Here is a 22,673-nt window from a genome sequence, read left to right as displayed (position 1 = left end):
GTGCGGAGGAGCGGGGTGACGTGAGAGAACTTGGGAAGGTTGAACACCAGACGGGCTGAGGCATTCTGGATGAGTTGTAGGGGTTTAATGGCACAAGCAGGGAGCCCAGCCAACAGCGAGTTGCAGTAATCCAGACGGGGGGTGACAAGTGCCTGGATTAGGACCTGTGCCGCTTCCTGTGTAAGGCAGGGTCGTACTCTGCGAATGTTGTAGAGCATGAACCTACAGGATTGGGTCACCGCCTTGATGTTAGCGGAGAACGACAGGTTGTTGTCCAGGGTCACGCCAAGGCTCTTTGCACTCTGGGAGGAGGACACAACGGAGTTGTCAACCGTGATGGCGAGATCATGGAACGGGCAGTCCTTCTCCGGGAGGAAGAGCAGCTCCGTCTTGCCGAGGTTCAGCTTGAGGTGGTGATCCGTCATCCACACTGATATGTATGCCAGACATGCAGAGATGCGATTCGCCACCTGGTTATCAGAAGGGGGAAAGGAGAAGATTAATTGTGTGTCGTCTGCGAAGCAATGATAGGAGAGGCCATGTGAGGATATGACAGAGCCAAGTGACTTGGTGTATAGCGAGAATAGGAGAGGGACTAGAACTGAGCCCTGGGGGACACCAGTGGTGAGAACCTTGCCACGCCACCTGGTAGGAGCGACCTGTCAGGTAGGATGCAATCCAAGAGTGAGCCGCGCCGGAGATGCCCAACTCGGAGAGGGTGGAGAGGGGGATCTGATGGTTCACAGTATCAAAGGCAGCAGATAGATCTAGAAAGACGAGAGCAGAGAGAGAGTTAGCTTTAGCAGTGCGGAGAGCCTCCGTGACACAGAGAAGAGCAGTCTCAGTTGAATGACTAGTCTTGAAACCTGACTGGTTTGGATCAACAAGGTCATTCTGAGAGAGATAGCAAGAGAGTTGGCTAAAGACGGCACACTCAAGAGTTTTGAGAGAAAAGAAAGAAGGGATACTGGTCTGTAGTTGTTGACATCGGAGGGATCGAGTGTAGGTTTTTTGAGAAGGGATGCAACTCTCGCTCTCTTGAAGACGGAAGGGACATAGCCAGCGGTCAAGGATGAGTTGATGAGCGAGGTGAGGTAAGGGAGAAGGTCTCCGGAAATGGTCTGGAGAAGAGAGGAGGGGATAGGGTCAAGCTGGCAGGTTGTTGGGCGGCCGGCCGTCACAAGTCGCAAGATTTCATCTGGAGAGAGAGGGGAGAAAGAAGTCAAAGCATAGGGTAGGGCAGTGTGAGCAGGACCAGCGGTGTCATTTGACTTAACAAACGAGGATCGGATGTCGTCAACCTTCTTTTCAAAATGGTTGACGAAGTCATCCACAGAGAGGAGGATGGGGGGGAGGGGGAGGAGGATTCAGCAGGGAGGAGAAGGTGGCAAAGAGCTTCCTAGGGTTAGAGGCAGATGCTTGGAATTTAGAGTGGTAGAAAGTGGCTTTAGCAGCAGAAACAGAGGAAGAAAATGTAGAGGAGGGATTTACCAATAGGTGCCCTTCTTTGCGAGGCATTGGAAAACCTCCCAGGTCTATGTGGTTGAATCTGTGTTTGAAATTCACTTCTTGACTGAGGGACCTTACAGATAATTGTATGTGTGGGGTACAGAGATGAGGTAATCATTCAAAAATCATGTTAAACACTATTATTGCACACAGAATGAGTCCATTCAACTTATGTGACTTGTTAAGCAAAATGTTATTCCTGAACTTATTTAGGCTTTCCATATCAAAGGGGTTGAATTGACTCGACATTTCAGCTTTTCTTTTTTTAATTAATTTGTAAACATTTCGAAAAACATAATTCCACTTTGACATTATGGGGTATTGTGTGTAGGCCAGTGACAACAAAAATCTAAATTTAATCCATTTTAAATTCAGTCTGTAACACAATAAAATGTGGAAAAAGTGAAGGGGTGTGAATACTTTCTGAAGGCACTGTACGTCTCTGCTCATTGCGGTCATTTTTTGTTCAATGGTTGCCTGAAGAGGGCGCTCTACGAGCTGCTCATTGAACATCCTTCAGCCCTAGGTCACAATGTGAGAGAGAGTAGGCATGGTGGTTTAATGGTGAGTAGCTTGCCACAGCCAGCGTAAATGAATAACTAAATAATCAAAAGTAGACTTCACCAAGCAAGTAGCCCTGTCCTCATCACATTCTCACTTAGTTAACGTTAGCTGGCTAGCTAGCCAGCAAGGTAGTTAGCATAGCTAGCTAGCTAGTTGCAATCTGTGCTACTTATGTGCTAACACTGGACTAGCGCCAAAGTGAATACTCATACTTGATACAAAAAGAACACAGTTACTATCTGGGCCTATTATGTTAGCTAGTGGGCTTATTTAGTTAGTTTTCCGAAAAATGCTATCTGCAAACAGCAAGACATTTGGCACAGATCTATCATTCAGGCCATTCATGATGAGATAAGTAGCTAATGTTAGCTAGCTAGCTAAATTAGAAAGTGTGACTTAAACCAGTGCGGCAAGCGTTTTCCTGCATAAATGTTTTCAGTCATTAGCGCATGCCATTTTCAGTAGAAATGTATAGCCAATAAATGTTTTTATTGAGTACATATGGTTTCTGTAAGAAAACGTGGTCATAATGAACAACTAGCTTGTGCTTGTCATAACGTACCCTCATTGCACACGCCTTTTGCTCTTGGTAGGCCATCAATTAATAGGGATTCTAGATGTATTCTATGATCACATCTAGGCTTTAAAAATAAATGTGTGCGCGCACTCATAGGTAGTTCTGTACCGGTAAGAAATTCAATCTACTTTCACACCTGCCAGTATTGCAATATGTTTTCAATGGCAAAAATGAAAACACTAAGCAGACTAAACTCTTGGTCCTTTAAAAACCTGCTGTATGTAAAATATTCAGCTATAGCTTGGAAAAGAAATGTGACTCTGGATGACAACATAATGATGTTTGTTTCTAACAATAGGGCTGTTTTCCTAAAGAAGTTAAATCCGCTTTGTGTTTTGTTTCCTTGCCACGATACTAACGAGTATCGCAATACTGGTATCGTCCTGGTCCTACTACTCTCAGATGAAACCGTGACCAGAAACAATGTAGAACTCAGTACAGACTGTTTCAGTGTAACTGACAGTCATCTACAGTCGTTGCATGAACTTTCCTTCTGGATTCTTGAATCTCTCATTGGCCCTGTCATCATGAAGGCAGCAGAACCCTACAGCACCACAGTGGGTCCCCAGTCCAGTCTCCCACACTTTCCCTTCCCAGCATGCACACTCACGAGGATGAAGAGGTGCCACTGAGGTGCTGAATTTGCATTTGGAGGAGGAACATGAATTAGTGTCCATGCCTCTAGAGTGTGGGAGGGAGAGCAGAGGGTATAGGGTGCCATTTGGGACAGAACCTGAATGTGCTGTGGTTCGATCCACATACTGGCTCACTAAAATGTCCCCTCCTTGTAAAGCCTGCTACACTATGCCAGGCAGGAAATAGTGTATCGCCTCTCTGTTTAATAAACATTAATATGGACTTATTTCAGATCCCTTTCAGCTCTTTTTTACCATTACATTTGACATTTGTTTTAATTGAAAGCTGATCTTTTGCTCTCTGGTCAAATGTGAGTTACGTGGCCCCTTGCTCACCAAACCCTTGGTTTGTTCTTATATTGTCTTCAATATTCTACTAGAAGTGAAGTGTACAGCAGAGGTTGGGGGGACAGTGATAGGTTGCTCTGCACTGTTCCTAATTTGGTTGCTTTGAGCCGGGCGCTGTGTTACTGGGTTTAACCTGCCGTCTCCTCCATTTGTCTTCACTTGATGCATCTCAGGGGAGCCCAGCAGCCAGTTAGCAATTACTGCTCAGGATTACACTCTCCTCCCTCTCCTGGCCCAGGAAGGACACACTCTCTCCCCTCTATCCTCTCTCCCCTCTCATCTATCTATTCACTCACTCTAACGCGCTCTCTCTCTCTATCCCACTCCTCTATTCTCTTTCTATCAAACTCCTTCGCTCAGCTCTCTGTGTCTCTCTTCTCCTTGATGAATCTGACTAGTCTAAAAGCAGACAGACACACGCAGGTACAAACGAGTCCGTCGGTACTGCTAAGTATAACCTACTCTCCAGATTGGAATATACTTTATATGGAGCTGAGTGGAGCTGGGATCTAATAGGATTTCTGAAGTGGGATCATTTACATTTTTACATTTTAGTAATTTAGCAGAAGCTCTTATCAGATCGACTTACAATAGCAATTAGGGTTAAGTGCCTTGCTCAAGGGCACATTGACAGATTTTCAACTAGTTGACCCGAACCAGCGACCTTTCGGTTACTAGCCAAACGCTCTTAACCGCTAGGCTACCTGCCATTCATTGTAATAGGTTCTCTGCAAAACAATGCATTGATTACTGATTAGGGTCACTTCAAATGGTATTTGGTACTGTATCTCATACTATATGATTATATGATTTATGCAGTGAGGATGTGATTTCATCACATTATTTATTATGATGAACTGTTAATAATTATCTCATTATTACCTCATCATTATCCCATCATTCTATGTCTAGGCTACCCAGAGACTAATGTACCCCCGTCTTCCTCTGTCTGTTTGGTGTGTGAATGTCAGTGTTAACACACAGAGACAGTCTTCCTGCATGCTCCTGGTGTAGATCAGATCTCCATGCTAGTGGATGTACCCTGAACCAGACTCACTGATCTGACAGCATGTCCTCAGGGAGAGCTGGAGACTGGCTCTGTCAGTGTAATAGTACTGCACCACTCTCCCAATTACACAACTCTCTCTCTTTCTTTCTCTCTCTTTCCCTCTCTCTTTCCATCTCTCTTTCTCTCTCTTTCTCTCTCTTTCTTTCTCTCTCTTTCCCTCTTTCACTCTCTCTTTCCCTTTCTCTCTCTCTCTCTCTTTCTCTCTCTTGCTTTCTTGCTCTCTCGCTCTCTGTCGGACCAGACATGGGAGAAATTAGCAGTTTGCATGCTAAGAAGGATGTGGAGGGTAGAGGTTATTGGATGTTTAAGTTGTGGGTTTACTGAACGTGTAATGACTAGATTTTATTACAGAAAGATCATAGACATCAAGATTGGCTGAAATGGAGGCATAAAAGCAGTAGAGAGAGCCTCAGCTTTCTATTGGTCTCTGTGTAATAGGTGTTCTCTGAGGTGTGGGGAGGAGGATGACACTCCGCCCTTGAGTCGTGACTCATGTGGTAATAGAATCTCTCGCTCTGTGTCGTCGACCTTGCTAAGGGGAGCCATCCCACCACATCCGTTGTCCTGTGCGTTACGAGGGGTGGGTGGGGGGGGGCTGAGCACGGACACTGAGTGTAGCAGTACACTGCACCATCACAGCACAGCTACTCATTACCTGCAGAAACTTAACAGTAAGCCCCCCACGCAACACTCTGTGTACCCTGGGGCTGCTAGCCATGCCATGTATCTTGTATTTCTGATTGGTTCACTGATCAGCCACTTATATCCTGTAATCTAATGTTGTTTCAGTTGTTTGAAATGCCCTTCCTTTGTTTTATATTTCATTTCATTTCCTCTATATGTTTGATAGATGATAATCATGACTTTATGATGCTGAGATTCTTACTGGGCAACATTTTTTAATCTTCCTCTTTCCTTCATCGCTGGCTCACTACCAAACAAAGTCCACTTCAGTTCTGTGTAATAGCTAAAAACATTCCAGCTTTAGTTTCTCCACATCCTAATGTCCTAGCTCTCATTAGACAAAGAATACCAGTACCCCTCCCCTCTGTGATTTCACTCCATGAAACCAGTGTTTCTGTTCACAGCAGGCAGCCTCCCCAGTAGCTATGAGGTGGGTGTACTGATGATGGTAGGGGGGTTTGACTTAGTTATGGATTCAGAGACTGCATGCCGGGGGTGCCGGAATGGGAATTAGTTATGCAGACAACCTGCTGTAAACACATAGGCATAGTCCTAGGATCATGTGACAGTTTATTTTTAAGTGCCATCACTTGGCTGGTGAACTCCAGTGAGTTGTGAATAATGAGAGCAGGGCTTTGCTGCAGAGTTCCTTTACTCAACCTGCGCTCTAAACTTCTGTTACAACTTACCTGCCTCAACCAACCTGTCCCAAACTCATTCTCTATCGCCTCCTTTAGAGAGCGATATAGGGTATGCCAGCCAATAGTAAAGGGCTATCAGTGACCTACAACCAATCACGGCAAAGCAACAATTTCTGTTGCCCTGGCCTAAAATGATCTTCTCTTTCTAGGGAGTTTTTCCTAGCCACCGTGCTTCTACATCTGCATTGCTTGCTGTTTGGGGTTTTAGGCTGGGTTTCTGTATAGCACTTTGTGTCATCTGCTGATGTAAAAAGGGCTTTATAAATACATTTGATTGATTGATTGATTGATTTGATATAGCAACATGGACAGTTAAGGCTTAAGACTTAATACAGACTCAATACATTTATTGTCTCCTCATAAACGGTTTAAGCCCAGTCCGATCATACCCTGGCCATATCCTGTTCCTGCCTGCTGGTCTATTTATTCCTTCCCTACAGCCCCACTCAGGCCTCTCAGCCCAGGGGCTTTGGGACGTCCTGATGTTACCCCGCCTGCTTCGCTCAGCTGTAATTTCAGCATGTAACTGCCAAAATAAAGGAAACATCAAGTGTCTTAATAAGGCATTGGGCCACCACGAGCCACCAGAACAGCTTGAATGCACCTTGGCATAGATTCTACAAGTGTCTGGAACTCATTGGAGGGATTCTTCCACGAGAAATTCCATAATTTGGTGTTTTGTTAATGGTTGTGGAAACGCTGTCTCAGGCGCCGCTCCAGAATCTCCCATAAGTGTTCAATTGGGTTGAGATCTGGTGACTGAGACGGCCATTACATATGGTTTACATCGTTTTCATGCTCATCAAACCATTCAGTGAGCACTTGTGCTCTGTGGATGGGGGCATTGTAGCCAAAATAATGGCCTGCCCAGCATTTTTATACATAACCCTAAGCATGATGGGATGTTAATTGCTTAATTATCTCAGGAACCACACCTGTGGGGAAGCACCTGTTTTCAATATACTTTGTATCCCTTATTTACTCAAGTGTTTCCATTATTTTGGCAGTTACCTGTATGTGGACGATATTAACACTGTGGATAAGGATGACAGGCATTGCTGTAGTGGCAGCCATGCCATGCCAATGCCAAGGCATACCTTGCTGCTCCATAAAGAGAGGAGGATGGGATGGTGTTGGAGGGTTGAGTTGCATAGGGCAGCCCCTCTTGGGTTGCAGAGTTGGGTTCTGGGGGCTATATTAATAATCCTGGGGGATGCCTCTGCCATGCCTCCTCTCCTCTATATGTCTCTCCTCTACCCTACTGTATCCTATAGGCCAGTACTAGTTAATATACATCCTGTTTATTTATTTTATTTTATCATTCCTGTAGTAGGCGGTGAGTCACCATAGTCATGCCCTCGCCAAACAGTCCTACTATTCCCCTTCTCTCTCTGTGGTGCCTCCTGCACTAACTGAGCCTAACTGCTCTAATTATAATTACATTCCAGGTCTGGGAGATGGTCATGGGGAGGGTCATTCTGGGCTCCCGTCTCTGTCACTGTTGGTGCAGGGCTGGGCTGGACTGTCTACGGAAGTTCTGCCTGCTTTTGTCTTTTCCTCTGGCTGGACAGTTTTGTCTCTCTGTGCTCCTGCACACAGCGCGGCCATTCAGCACGCTCACGCATTACATCACCTAGTCGGCGCAGTCAGTCTCTGGCTGTCTATGCTGGTTGTGCTTGCTCACTGGTCACCACCCACTGGGTGAAGATGGAGGCCCAAGGGTGCAGACACGGTGAGAGCCCTTGTCTTCCCTTTCTTGTCTTGTTTTTACTCTCTCTCCCTCCTCTCTTTTCTCTCCTCCCACTTCCAGGACGTCCCCTTTCAAATAGGAGGGTTGGTTTTCCCTCTTTACGGATTACTGGAGGACATTTGATCAGCACGAAGAGAGACATCTTGTGTTGTCATTGTTCAGTCTCTTTAGCACTACCAAACAGTTAGGAGATGAGTTATTTTTGTAGTCAATTGTGTGACTAGTCCCTGGCTCTCTGTATCATATTTGGTCATGGTTTATCATGCATGTCTGTTGATGTGTTTGCCATTTATTGTTGTTATTTGAGGAGGAACTGTCTGTTGTTAGCATGTTATTCTGCTAGATCAGATTGTGGAGTAATTACCAAGGCTCTAGACTGTCCGCAGACATACAGCCCGCTGGCCTGGGACTGGGAATGAGTCACTTTAATACACTCCACTGCCTGGTTCTCACTGCTCCTGGTGCTGCTGTCTTTATGACTCGGCTATGTCTGTGTAGAAGTGGAAACGGGTAGTAGGTCCTTTCAGGCTTTGTTGTCAGTAGTGTGTGCAGCATGTGATGGTTTTTGGCGTCACCGATTTAGGCCTACATATTGTAAATGTGTTTGTCAGGAGTGTTAGTCACTTCCTCTGTGAGGTCAGAGACAGCTGGCATGTTGCTAGTGGGAGTGTGGAAGTGGAACTGCCTCTGTGACAGCTTCCTCTGATAGCTGCTAAACTGACACTTTCACATTCAAGTGACATGCTTGGGACATTCTAATCAGCACTCTAGGGCTAGGCTGTGCAGGATTACTCCCTGATATAGCAGATGAAGATCAGGAGGAGGAGAGGAATAACAGAAGACGACTGGCAGACAGAAAATAGATGTATATGCTGGAATAGTCTGTAAAGAAGGGAGAGGGAGACAGCAAGAAAGAATACAACAGAGATATGCGAGAGTTGATGGAAAGTGAAGAGGATCAAGGTGGTCGAAGAAGAGCTGAAAGACTGTGAAAATGATCTGAATGTAACTGTCATTCTTCCGAGAGAGTTCGAGAAAATGTGAGAGAAAATTATTCATGTCGTCCTCTTACCTGGGGTGTTGGTGGGTTTCCTGATCCTTCTGGATGGATTCTAGGTTAATCAATAACCTCCCACTCCTCATCTTAAGAGAAGCTACATTCCTTTCAGAAATGTGAAAGACCCTCCCATCTACTCAATAACCTGGCAGAGCAGTAGAGGCCGGTTCCTAAGGCTCCAGCGTCCAGCCAGTGGAACAAGGACTCTAGTGTTGAGGGTGATGATACCTCACCTCCTTTATTTAACTTAATCCAATAAGTAACGTCTGCTGTTGCCCTCATGAAAATATTCATTTTACTTCCTATATACACTGAGTGTAGAAAAGATGAAGAACGCCTTCCTAATATTGAGTTGCATTCCTCAGAACAGCCTCAATTCATCGGGTCATGGACTCTACAAGGTGTCATCAAGGCAAAGGGTGGCTATTTGAAGAATCTCAAATATAAAATATATTTTGATTTGTTTCACACTTTTTTGGTTACTACATGATTCCATATGTGTTATTTCATAGTTTTGATGTCTTCACTATTATTCTACAATGTAAAAAATTAAGAAAAACCCTTGAATGAGTAGGTGTGTCCAAACTTTTGACTGGTAGTGTACGTCAACGCATAATAGATATGACCTCTCTGTTACCGTTCTCCAGCGCGTTATGTTACCGTTCTCCAGCGCGTTATGTTACCGTTCTCCAGCGCGTTATGTTACCATTAATATAGTGAGTATCATCTTCAAACCAATTTCCATAACAGTAAGATCCACTGGCAACAAACAACAAACACACTGTCACTGTGTGCATCTTGGCTTGAGAAAATGGTGTACATTTTACATTTACATTTTCGTCATTTAGCAGACGCTCTTATCCAGAGCGACTTACAAATAGAATCAGTTTGATCCACTTCCCTTCTGGACTATAGAACAAATGTCAGGTTTTTCCTGATTTGCCTCAATAAATAATGTGTTCTGCCCTGACATTTAAAGGGTGTTTGTTTGTGGAAACGCATGGTCAAGATGTGGTTTCTCTCTAACAGACTAACCAGCCTCTCTCTGATCAAGTCATACAGTATGTTGGGTGAGAGGTCTCTTTACTTAATGTCTGACCCTTGATGTTCGTATGACCACCACCAGGGTCCTCGCACTGTGAAGTCCCTCAGATCCCAGGGGATTTGCCATAATGCCTGGGTGTGGGCTATATCTGGTTCTGTGCCTGACCTGGGGGATATTTCTGTCCCCAGTAAGAGTGTATGTACAGTGAGGGAAAAAAGGATTTGATCCCCTGCTGATTTTGGACGTTTGCCCACTGACAAAGACATGATCAGTCTATCATTTTATTTGTAGGTTTATTTGAACAGTGAGAGACAGAATAACAACAAAAAAATCCAGAAAAACACATGTCAAAAATGTTATAAATTGATTTGCATTTTAATGAGGGAAATAAGTATTTGACCCCTCTGCAAAACATGATTTAGTACTTGGTGGGAAAACCCTTGTTGGCAATCACAGAGGTCAGACGTTTCTTGTAGTTGGCCACCAGGTTTGCACACATCTCAGGAGGGATTTTGTTCCACTCCTGTTTGCAGATCTTCTCCAAGTCATTAAGGTTTCGAGGCTGACGTTTGGCAACTCAAACCTTCAGCTCCCTCCACAGATTTTCTATGGGATTAAGGTCTGGAGACTGGCTAGGCCACTCCAGGACCTTAATGTGCTTCTTCTTGAGCCACTCCTTTGTTGCATTGGCCATGTGTTTTGGGTCATTGTCATGCTGGAATACCCATCCACGACCCATTTTCAATGCCCTGGCTGAGGGAAGGAGGTTCTCACCCAAGATTTGACGGTACATGGCCCCGTCCATCGTCCCTTTGATGCGGTGAAGTTGTCCTGTCCCCTTAGTAGAAAAACACCCCCAAAGCATAATGTTTCCACCTCCATGTTTGACGGTGGGGATGGTGTTCTTGGGTTCATAGGCAGCATTCCTCCTCCTCCAAACACGGCGAGTTGAGTTGATGCCAAAGAGCTCGATTTTGATCTCATCTGACCACAACACTTTCACCCAGTTCTCCTCTGAATCATTCAGATGTTAATTGGCAAACTTCTGACGGGCCTGTATATGTGCTTTCTTGAGCAGGGGGACCTTGCGGGCGCTGCAGGATTTCAGTCCTTCACGGCGTAGTGTGTTACCAATTGTTTTCTTGGTGACTATGGTCCCAGCTGCCTTGAGATCATTGACAAGATCCTCCCGTGTAGTTCTGGGCTGATACCTCACCATTCTCATGATCATTGCAACTCCACAAGGTGAGATCTTGCATGGAGCCCCAGGCCAAGGGAGATTGACAGTTATTTTGTGTTTCTTCCATTTGCGAATAATCGCACCAACTGTTGTCACCTTCTCACCAAGCTGCTTGGCGATGGTCTTGTAGCCCATTCCAGCCTTGTGTAGGTCTACAATCTTGTCCCTGACATCCTTGGAGAGCTCTTTGGTCTTGGCCATGGTGGAGAGTTTGGAATCTGATTGATTGATTGCTTCTGTGGACAGGTGTCTTTTATACAGGTAACAACTGAGATTAGAAGCACTCCCCTTTAAGAGTGTGCTCCTAATCTCAGCTCGTTACCTGTATAAAAGACACCTGGGAGCCAGAAATCTTTCTGATTGAGAGGGGGTCAAATACTTATTTCCCTCATTAAAATGCAAATCAATTTATAACATTTTTGACATGCGTTTTTCTGGATTTTGTTGTTGTCATTCTGTCTCTCACTGTTCAAATAAACCTACCATTAAAATTATAGACTGATCATGTCTTTGTCAGTGGGCAAACGTACAAAATCAGCAGGGGATCAAATACTTTTTTCCCTCACTGTAATGTTCGGACAGACGCTGACACACTGTTCTCATAATGTATGTTCAGAGTGGTCCCGAGTAATCTCTCCACTGCGGCCACACTGCCCTGCAGTCACCACTGCAGCAGAGCAGAGGCCCACTGAGGGAATGGAAGACTGCCTCATGTAAATGGCCTGACTTGGCTTAAATACATTTGTTCTGCTTCCAAGGGTTTCACCAGTGTCTGTCTCCGGGAAGGGGCCATTAAGAGAGAGATGTGTGTGTGTGTGTGTGTGTGTGTGTGTGTTAGTACGTGAAAACCAGCTGTAAAATCCAACCAAAGAGCAGAGCAATTCCAACACACATTTTATCAGTGGCAGTAATGACTATTTAATGTATTTTTTCATAGTGTCTCTGAAACTCTTTGTGGCTAAGTCATAAATGACCCTGTGTATTTTAGATGCAAACGTGTGTGTGCATTTGTGTACCTTTTGGAATGTGATGAATCTGTAATCAAGCAAAGCAATCAGTCGACCATAGATTTGGCTCATTAGGACCTCCAAAAATATATTGAGGGTCATCTTTTGGCCGTCTGTCTGAATGAATTTAACACACTGCTGCTGGTGAGCCCACTGCAGTGTCCTCCATTTTATGTGTATTTAGTGAGTGGGTCATTGAATGGTGAGATTATCGATTGCTCTAACTTGGGAAACCAACTAATTTCTTAGAGAGCGATCAATAAAGGGAGATGGAGGCATGAGTTCATGCATCCCCTGGGTGTTGGGCTTAGAATATGGAGTTTACATTTTAGAGGAATTGATTCCAAATATCATTCAGAAGTGCTCGTGTCTTTCTAATGTTTGTTTTTGTTTGCGGTGTCTGTGGTGAGGACCCTGCATCCTTAATTTCCCTCCTTTATTTCAGTCTCCTCTGAACTCTGATCTTCCCTCTGCAGATGACTCAGGGGACGAGGAGCCCACGACCCAGTCGGACCGCAGTGAGGGGATCCAGGGCACTCTGAAGACCCTGATCAGCAAGCTCGATGACCTCAGCACGTGTAACGACCTAATCGCCAAGCATGGGGCGGCCCTGCAGCGCTCTCTGAGTGAACTTGAGGCGCTGAGAGTCCCCGTGGAGGGAGGAGAGAAGATCAAGGGCGTCAATGAGCGAGCCACCCTCTTCCGCATCACCTCGAATGCTATGATCAATGTGAGTAATGAGACTTAAGGCTTCTACACATCTATCCAAATAAAGCTAGCTAACTATGGATGATACGTTAGGTCGTTTTTTCCCCAACTCAGACCGACTTCTACATGTTGAATAGGGACCTACAGTACCAGTCAAAAGTTTGGACACACCTACTCATTCAAGGGTTTTTCTTTATTTTTACTATTTTCTACATTGTAGAATAATAGTAAAGAGATCAAAACTATGAAATAACACATATGGAATCATGTAGTAAACAAAAAAGTGTTAAACAAATCAAAATATGTTTTATATTTGAGATTCTTCAAATAGCACCCTTTGCCTTGATGACAGCTTTGCACACTCTTTGCATTCTCTCAACCAGCTTCATGAGGTAGTCACCTGGAATGCATTTCAATTAACAGGTGTGCTTCTTAAAAGTTAATTTGTGGAATTTCTTTCCTTCTTAATACGTTTGAGCCAATCAGTTGTGTTGTGACAAGGTGGGGGGGTATACAGAAGATAGCCCTATTTGGTAAAAGACCAAGTCCATATTATGGCAAGAACAGCTAAAATAAGCAAAGAGAAACGACAGTCCATCATTACTTTAAGACATGGTCAGGCAATACGGAAAATGTCAAGAACTTTGAAAGTTTCTTCAAGTGCAGTTGCAAAAACCATCAAGCGCTATGATGAAACTGGCTCTCATGAGGACCGCCACAGGAATGGAATATTTTGATTTGTTTAACACTTTTTTGGTTACTACATGATTCCATATGTGTTATTTCATAGTTTTGATGTCTTCACTATTATTCTACAATGTAAAAAATTGTAAAAAATAAAGAAAAACCCTTGAATGAGTAGGAAGCGATTACAGCCTCGAGTCTTATTGGGTATGACGCTACAAGCTTGGCACACCTGTATTTGGGGAGTTTCTCCCATTCTTCTCTGCAGATCCTCTCAAGCTCTGTCAGGTTGGATGGGGAGCGTCGCTACACAGCTATTTTCAGGTCTCTCCAGAGATGTTCGATCGGATTCAAGTCCGGGCTCTGGCTGGGCCGCTCAAGAACATTCAGAGACTTGTCCCGAAGCCACTCCTGCGTTGTCTTGGCTGTGTGCTTAGGGTCATTGTCCTGTTGGAAGGTGAACCTTCGCCCCAGTCTGAGGTCCTGAGCGCTCTGGAGCAGGTTTTCATCAAGGATCTCTCTGTACTTTGCTCCGTTCATCTTTGCCTCGATCCTGACTAGTCTCACAGTCCCTGCCGCTGAAAAACATCCCCACCTCATGATGCTGCCACCACCATGCTTCACCGTAGGGATGGTGCCAGGTTTCCTCCAGATGTGACGCTTGGCATTCAGGCCAAAGAGTTCAATCTTACCCGAGAATCTTGTTTCTCATGGTCTGAGAGTCCTTTAGGTGCCTTTTGGCAAACTACAAGTGGGCTGTCATGTGCTTTTTACTGAGGAGTGGCTTCCGTCTGGCCACTCTATCATAAATGCCTGATTGGTGGAGTGCTGTAGAGATGGTTGTCCTTCTGGAAGGTTCTCCCATCTCCACAGAGGAACTCTAGAGCTCTGTCAGAGTGACCATCAGGTTCTTGGTCACCTCCCTGACCAAGGCCCTTCTCCCCCGATTGCTCAGTTTGGCCGGGCGGCCAGCTCTAGGAAGAGTCTTGGTGGTTCCAAACTTCTTCCATTTAAGAATGATGGCAGCCACTATGTTCTTGGGGACCTTCAATGCTGCAGACAATTTTTGGTACCCTTCCCCAGATCTGTGCCTCGACACAATCCTGTCTCGGAGCTCTACGGACAATTCCTTCGACATCATGGTTTGATTTTTGCTCTGACATGCAGTCAACTGTGGGACCTTATATAGACAGGTGTGTGGCTTTCCAAATCACGTCCAATCAAGTTGTAGAAACATCTCAAGGATGATCAATGGAAACAGGATGCACCGGAGCACAATTTCGAGTCTCATAGCAAAGGGTCTGAATACTTATGTAAATAAGGTATTTCCGTTTTTTTTTATAACCTGTTTTTGCTTTGTCATTATGGGGTATTGTGTGTAGATTTCTCAGGATATTAAAAAAGATATATACATTTTAGAATAAGGCTGTAACGTAACAAATGTGGAAAAAGTCAAGGGGTCTGAATACTTTCCGAAGGCACTGTATGTTAGATATATGTGTAGAAGCCTTTACATGGCAATGGGTACTGTGTAGAGTGACCAGCATTCTCAGTGCTATGGTACAGTGAGGGAAAAAAGTATTTGATCCCCTGCTGATTTTGTACGTTTGCCCACTGACAAAGACATGATCAGTCTATAATTTTAATGGTAGGTTTATTTGAACAGTGAGAGACAGAATAACAACAAAAAAATCCAGAAAAACGCATGTCAAAAATGTTATAAATTGATTTGCATTTTAATGAGGGAAATAAGTATTTGACCCCTCTGCAAAACACGACTTAGTACTTGGTGGCAAAACCCTTGTTGGCAATCACAGAGTTTCTTGCAGTTGGCCACCAGGTTTGCACACATTTCAGGAGGGATTTTGTCATACTCCTCTTTGCAGATGTTCTCCAAGTCATTAAGCACACTCCCTTTAAGAGTGTGCTCCTAATCTCAGCTCGTTACCTGTATAAAAGACACCTGGGAGCCAGAAATCTTTCTGATTGAGATGGGGTCAAATACTTATTTCCCTCATTAAAATGCAAATCAATTTATAACATTTTTGACATGCATTTTTCTGGATTTTTTTGTTGTTATTCTGTCTCTCACTGTTCAAATAAACCTACCATTAAAATTATAGACTGATCATTTCTTTGTCAGTGGGCAAACGTACAAAATCAGCAGGGGATCAAATACTTTTTTCCCTCACTGTATGATAGATGTGACTGGAATGACACAGGTCAGCAGTGTGTATTTACTGTAGTGATGTGCTTTAGATTCTCAAATGCTCAAATGCTCTTGTAAATGTGACGACAAAGGGAAGCTCTTCTTAGGTGGTACCTCTTTCTAGCACTGACGTATCATTTATAGTATGTGCCACCCATCCAGTTACAGTATGTTAGATATGTGCAGTGGTGTTGTTAGCATCTGAACTAGCTCCTCTATTGCTATGGTCACCATGACCACAGAGAGTCATTTCCATAGGCCATGTGGTATTATAGTGGACTAGAGGGCAGAGGAGAGGAGAGGTCGGTGCTGAAGGAGTGATACCGGATCTGGGCTGGGGGGAGACAGGAATAGTCTTGCCCCCTCCCCAAACCTCCCTAGACCCTCCCAGCCCAGAGACCTGAGCCCAGAGACGAATGCCAGAGCCCCCTCTGCCTCCACAAAACAGACATGCTTTTACAGGGGCCAGACGCTACACAGACAATCAGACAAGGTTTGTGTGTCTCTTTCTTCTACTATGCAGCTTGGCTTTGATGTGTTTGATGGCTTTGTTGTATGTTTGACAATAGATGGCTTTGTTTTTTCCTGTGCCACAGACTGTTATTTCTGTGGTGATGTGTTTCTGACACATGGGGAATGTTCCCATAACATGGGTCATGAGCAGGTGGGATAGTGTATCCAGGGCACATGTACTTGACCTTTTTAAACATGGCCTGGCTTGAAATGATACTGTAAGAAATGATGGAGTGTGTTTGCTCAGCTGAATGAGAATCAACTTAGCTTTGTAAAAAAGTGCCATAATTCACAGGAGTTCAGCCCCATTTAGAGTGTTCTAAATCTGTGTGGAGAAGTCTGCACTTTTATCATAGATTTACAGTGAGGGAAAAAAGTATTTGATCCCTGCTGATTTTGTACGTTTGCCCACTGACAAAGAAATGATCAGTCTATAATTTAAATGTTAGGTTGTAATGTAATGTTTATTTGAACAGTGAGAGAATAACAACAACAAAATCCAGAAAAAAAAACGCATGTCAAAAATTTTATTAATTGATTTGCATTTTAATGAGGGAAATAAGTATTTGACCCCCTCTCAATCAGAAAGATTTCTGGCTCCCATGTGTCTTTTATACAGGTAACGAGCTGAGATTAGGAGCACACTCTTAAAGGGAGTGCTTCTAATCTCAGTTTGTTACCTGTATAAAAGACACCTGCCCACAGAAGCAATCAATCAATCAGATTCCAAACTCTCCACCATGGCCAAGACCAAAGAGCTCTCCAAGGATGTCAGGGACAAGATTGTAGACCTACACAAGGCTGGAATGGGCTACGAGACCATCGGCAAGCAGCTTGGTGAGAAGGTGACAACAGTTGGTGTGATTATTTGCAAATGGAAGAAACACAAAATAACTGTCAATCTCCCTCGGCCTGGGGCTCCATGCAAGATCTCACCTCGTGGAGTGGCAATGATCATGAGAACGGTGAGGAATCAGCCCAGAACTACACGGGAGGATCTTGTCAATGATCTCAAGGCAGCTGGGACCAAGGGTCACCAAGAAAACAATTGGTAACTCACTACGCCGTGAAGGACTGAAATCCTGCAGTGCCCGCAAGGTCCCCCTGCTCAAGAAAGCACATATACAGGGCCGTCTGAAGTTTGCCAATAAACATCAGAATGATTCAGAGGAGAACTGGGTGAAAGTGTTGTGGTCAGATGAGACCAAAATCGAGCTCTTTGGCATCAACTCAACTCGCCGTGTTTGGAGGAGGAGGAATGCTGCCTATGACCCCAAGAACACCATCCCCACCGTCAAACATGGAGGTGGAAACATTATGCTTTGGGGTGTTTTTCTGCTAAGGGGACAGGACAACTTCACCGCATCAAAGGGACGATGGACGGGGCCATGTACCGTCAAATCTTGGGTGAGAACCTCCTTCCCTCAGCCAGGGCATTGAAAATGGGTCGTGGATGGTTATTCCAGCATGACAATGACCCAAAACACACGGCCAAGGCAACAAAGGAGTGGCTCAAGAAGAAACACATTAAGGTCCTGGAGTGGCCTAGCCAGTCTCCAGACCTTAATCCCATAGAAAATCTGTGGAGGGAGCTGAAGGTTCGAGTTGCCAAACGTCAGGCTCGAAACCTTAATGACTTGGAGAAGATCTGCAAAGAGGAGTGGAACAAAATCCCTCCTGAGATGTGTGCAAACCTGGTGGCCAACTACAAGAAACGTCTGACCTCTGTGATTGCCAAAAAGGGTTTAGCCACCAAGTACTAAGTCATGTTTTGCAAAGGGGTCAAATACTTATTTCCCTCAATAAAATGCAAATCAATTTATAACATTTTCGACATGCGTTTTTCTGGATTTTTTAGTTGTTATTCTGTCTCTCACTGTTCAAATAAACCTACCATTAAAATTATAGACTGATCATGTCTTTTTCAGTGGGCAAACGTATAAAATCAGCAGGGGATCAAATACTTTTTTCCCTCACTGTAGCTGTCTTCCCTCTAAAGGCCTTTTATTTCTGCACGCAGTTCATTTCTGTATTGATTAATTGGAATGGGAACCGAAAGTTACTGGACAGGCAATAGAACATACCCTGTTGGATTTCCTATCTCATTAAACCACTGTTAGATCTGGTCAAACTGGAGGCGCTGATGAGGGAGGGGGTGGAAAAGTGCTGCTTCTGAAAGTGCCCTGTAGTAGTTTTTTTTTAATGGTTTTGTGCAAGGAGTGGAAGGGGGGAGTAGATAAGTAGGCTATTTGTTGATAGCTACAGTAGGCTGTGGTTAGTTCAGTTTGTGATGTAATTTGATATGTCAACACAACCACCGCTCTTGATCTCATTTTCCACCAACTGGTGGTTGGAGGGGAGGGGGGGGGGGTTCTGACCCTGATTGGAGTGATGTGGATCTGACCCTGATTAGAAGCTGGTTCATGAATAGGTGATGTAACACCTCACGTGTGGTATTGGTGCGACTGCTGTGATCAGTGAGGTTTGTTTCTGTGTGTGTGTGTGTGTGTGTGTGTGTGTGTTTGTGTGTGTGTGTGCATACATTTGCACAAATGTACATTAAGATTATGCAGCGGGGGCCCCTTTCCATTTAATGCACTCAAACCATATGAAACCTTGACGGAAATGTCACGCTTGCCCAACCATGCACACTCTCTGTAAACTGAATCAGGACATTTATTTCAACTCCAACAGCTGTTAAATCTGCTTGATTTGTATGTTGAATCATTATGCGATATCCACTGAGTTCAGACATGATGATATTCCCCCACCGGAAGTCACGAGCAGCAGTCTGAGTTGAATGTACAGTGAGGGAAAAAGGATTTGATCCCCTGCTGACTTTGTACGTTTGCCCACTGACAAAGAAATTATCAGTCTATAATTTGAATGGTAGGTTTATTTGAACAGTGAGAGACAGAATAACAACAAAAAAATCCAGAAAAACGCATGTCAAAAATGTTATAAATTGATTTTCATTTGCATGGAAATAAGTATTTGACCCCTCTGCAAAACATGATTTAGTACTTGGTGGCAAAACCCTTGTTGGCAATCACAGAGGTCAGATGTTTCTTGTAGTTGGCCACCAGGTTTGCACACATCTCTGGAGGGATTTTGTCTCACTCCTCTTTGCAGATCTTCTCCGAGTCATTAAGATTTCGAGGCTGACGTTTGGCAACTCGAACCTTCAGCTCCCTCCACAGATTTTCTATGGGATTAAGGTCTGGAGACTGGCTAGGCCACTCCAGGACCTTAATGTGCCTCTTCTTGAGCCACTCCTTTGTTAACTTGGCCATGTGTTTTGGGTCATTGTCATGCTGGAATACCCATCCACGACCCATTTTCAATGCCCTGGCTGAGGGAAGGAGGTTCTCACCCAAGATTTGACGGTACATGGCCCCGTCCATCGTCCCTTTGATGCGGTGAAGTTGTCCTGTCCCCTTAGCAGAAAACCCCCCCAAAGCATAATGTTTCCACCTCCATGTTTGACAGTGGGGATGGTGTTCTTGGGGTCATAGGCAGCATTCCTCCTCCTCCAAACACGGCGAGTTGAGTTTATGCCAAAGAGCTCCATTTTGGTCTCATCTGACCACAACACTTTCACCCAGTTCTCCTCTGAATCATTTAGATGTTCATTGGCAAACTTCAGACGGCCCAGTATATGTGCTTTCTTGAGCAGGGGGACCTTGCGGGCGCTGCAGGATTTCAGTCCTTCACGGCGTAGTGTGTTACCAATTGTTTTCTTGGTGACTATGGTCCCAGCTGCCTTGAGATCATTGACAAGATCCTCCCGTGTAGTTCTGGGCTGATTCCTCACCGTTCTCATGATCATTGCAACTCCACGAGGTGAGATCTTGCATGGAGCCCCAGGCCAAGGGAGATTGACAGTTATTTTGTGTTTCTTCCATTTGCGAATAATCGCACCAACTGTTGTCACCTTCTCACCAAGCTGCTTGGCGATGGTCTTGTAGCCCATTCCAGCCTTGTGTAGGTCTACAATCTTGTCCCTGACATCCTTGGAGAGCTCTTTGGTCTTGGCCATGGTGGAGAGTTTGGAATCTGATTGATTGATTGCTTCTGTGGACAGGTGTCTTTTATACAGATAACAAGCTGAGATTAGGAGCACTCCCTTTAAGAGTGTGCTCCTAATCTCAGCTCGTTACCTGTATAAAAGACACCTGGGAGCCAGAAATCTTTCTGATTGAGAGGGGGTCAAATACTTATTTCCCTCATTAAAATGCAAATCAATTTATAACATTTTTGACATGCGTTTTTCTGGATTTTGTTGTTGTTATTCTGTCTCTCACTGTTCAAATAAACCTACCATTAAAATTATAGACTGATCATGTCTTTGTCAGTGGGCAAACGTACAAAATCAGCAGGGGATCAAATACTTTTTTCCCTCACTGTATATTTAAATGTATATTTAAATGTGCCTGAGGAGCAGAAGGAAGTGAGTAGCTCTGTCACATGATGCATTTTCAGTGTGAGAAGTCAAACCTCCGCAATCAGAACACTTCCTATTTTGACTTCTGAAGGTAAGAGGATATATATTATCTATGAGTAAGGCTGTGATTTAGCTACAAAAACACTGCTGTTCATTTGAATTGGTGTGAATTGTGAAATGACAAACACTTTGGGAAGTTAGTTTAGACTCCTGGTTTTGGTGTCAGGTCATCAGTGTAGATGGTTGTGTGAGATTAGTGCTCTTTAATTGTCAGTTAGGCTAGCGTGCAGCTCTCTGATTTATTAATGTGATGGCCTATACTGTGTGAAGACTAAACTCATAAATTATGTTGCTGCAGGATTATTTTCCTGCTGTGAGAAACTGGTCAAATTCAGATCCTACATCCTAGGTTGGTTTGTGTTTCAACAAAGATCTTCAATGTTAAAATATTCAATTATTTTGAGCTGCTGGCTTAGTGTGGGGGATATATAGGACCCTTCCATGTTCCTGTTCCATCTGTCTGAGCGCGATATGTCCTATCTGTGCAACCCACTGATTTTAGAGGACACAGATTATCTGTGCTGTGTGACACACATGGCCCTCAGCTACACACCACAGCCAGAACCATGGCCAAGTGGTTTCAGCCATCCAATTGCCTGTGGCACCGGGACCAAATAGGTTTTTAATGGCTGAATGCTGAACAGGATGCTGCACTGACTGCATAACAATGTGCTCATATGATCAGAGTAAGTCGCTCTGGATAAGAGCGTCTGCTAAATGACTAAAATGTCAATGTAAATCCGAGCACTACGTGGTTGTGTAGATATGGGTGGATATAGTCAGGTTTGTCATGGTATGCTGTTTAGGCTAGCTGTTTGACCATTCACTCTGATACTTACTTGTGGAAGCAGTGGTAGCCTACAGGACTGATGTTTCTGCTGATGTGTGTTTCTGCCCCACAGTCTGCTTATCACAATGTGTGTTCCATTTCCTGTGATTTCAGGTCATTGACCTCCCAATACATTCCATGGTCTGACACACGATGTAGAGGGAGGCAAACGCTGACAGACTCTACTTGAGTGTTTGATCTAGAGTAACCTCCCCATTTTGCCAAGAATGCAGTCGTAACTCAGAAGGCCTTTTTTGACTTGCCCTGAGTTCACTTGAATTTGTTCTGCATTCAATGGTTTTGCCTGTGGCTAAGCATTTTCCTCATGGTGACTTCGGGAAACTCAGAGCCTGCCCCTAAGACATTATTTAAAATGCACACAGCATGAGAGAGGCATGCAGATATAACTAATGGTCAAGATGTTGATGATGGTGCTAATCAACAGTGGTCTAAATATTTACGTTAATCTTGATTATAATGATAACACAACGATCAACTTAGTTGGAAAACTGATTTCCTTCAACCAATCAAGAAAGCCCTTAACATCTACAAATCCACAAGGACTAGACTAAGAAATATCCTTGTGCATATTGACTCTCATGATGAAGTCTCTGCTTCTTATCATGCCTGACATCATGCGTCTGTGTGTTGTGTTGTGTTTGTAATTATAGGCGTGTCGCGACTTCCTGGACCTAGCGGAGACCCACAGCAGGAGATGGCAGCGGGCGCTGCAGTATGAGAGAGAGCAGCGTATTCACCTGGAGGAGACCATAGAGCAGCTAGCCAAGCAGCACAACAGTCTGGAGAGAGCCTGGAGAGAGGCCCCCACACTCTCTGCCAACACGCCCAGCGCCCCCACCACCAAGAAGGGTAAGGCCCCTTAGCCTGGCCTCCTAGTCCATAGTCCTTAGGGCTTTAGACTAACAGGCCTCTGTGAATTTGTGGAAATAGGACATGTAAGCCATGTCAGATGGTTTTGAATTAGATTGTCTCTGTAATTAAGGATTAGACTGGAATTGACTGGAAGAGACATTTCTTAT

The 22,673-nt window shown here is 44.3% G+C and overlaps 1 protein-coding gene across 6 annotated transcripts in view; it reads left to right on the top strand.

The window, feature by feature from the left end:
• LOC121530961 (oxysterol-binding protein 2-like) overlaps nucleotides 1–22,673 on the top strand; it is a 78,777-nt gene that overhangs the window by 40,851 nt on the left and 15,253 nt on the right. For 5 of the 6 annotated variants that reach the window (XM_041836371.2, XM_041836370.2, XM_041836369.2 and 2 more), the window contains 2 exons: nucleotides 12,663–12,916; nucleotides 22,305–22,503. In XM_041836371.2, coding sequence (XP_041692305.1) covers nucleotides 12,663–12,916; nucleotides 22,305–22,503 — 453 coding nt within the window. Of the gene's footprint in view, nucleotides 1–7,762; nucleotides 7,820–12,662; nucleotides 12,917–22,304; nucleotides 22,504–22,673 lie in introns of those variants that run through there. The other variant, XM_041836374.2, reaches the window with a different exon arrangement.

The sequence above is a fragment of the Coregonus clupeaformis genome, chromosome 18, assembly GCF_020615455.1.
Source record: "Coregonus clupeaformis isolate EN_2021a chromosome 18, ASM2061545v1, whole genome shotgun sequence".
Classification (NCBI taxonomy): Eukaryota; Metazoa; Chordata; class Actinopteri; order Salmoniformes; family Salmonidae; genus Coregonus; species Coregonus clupeaformis.
Note: the sequence above shows the minus strand (reverse complement) of the source record. Positions and strands in the feature narration are given on the sequence as shown.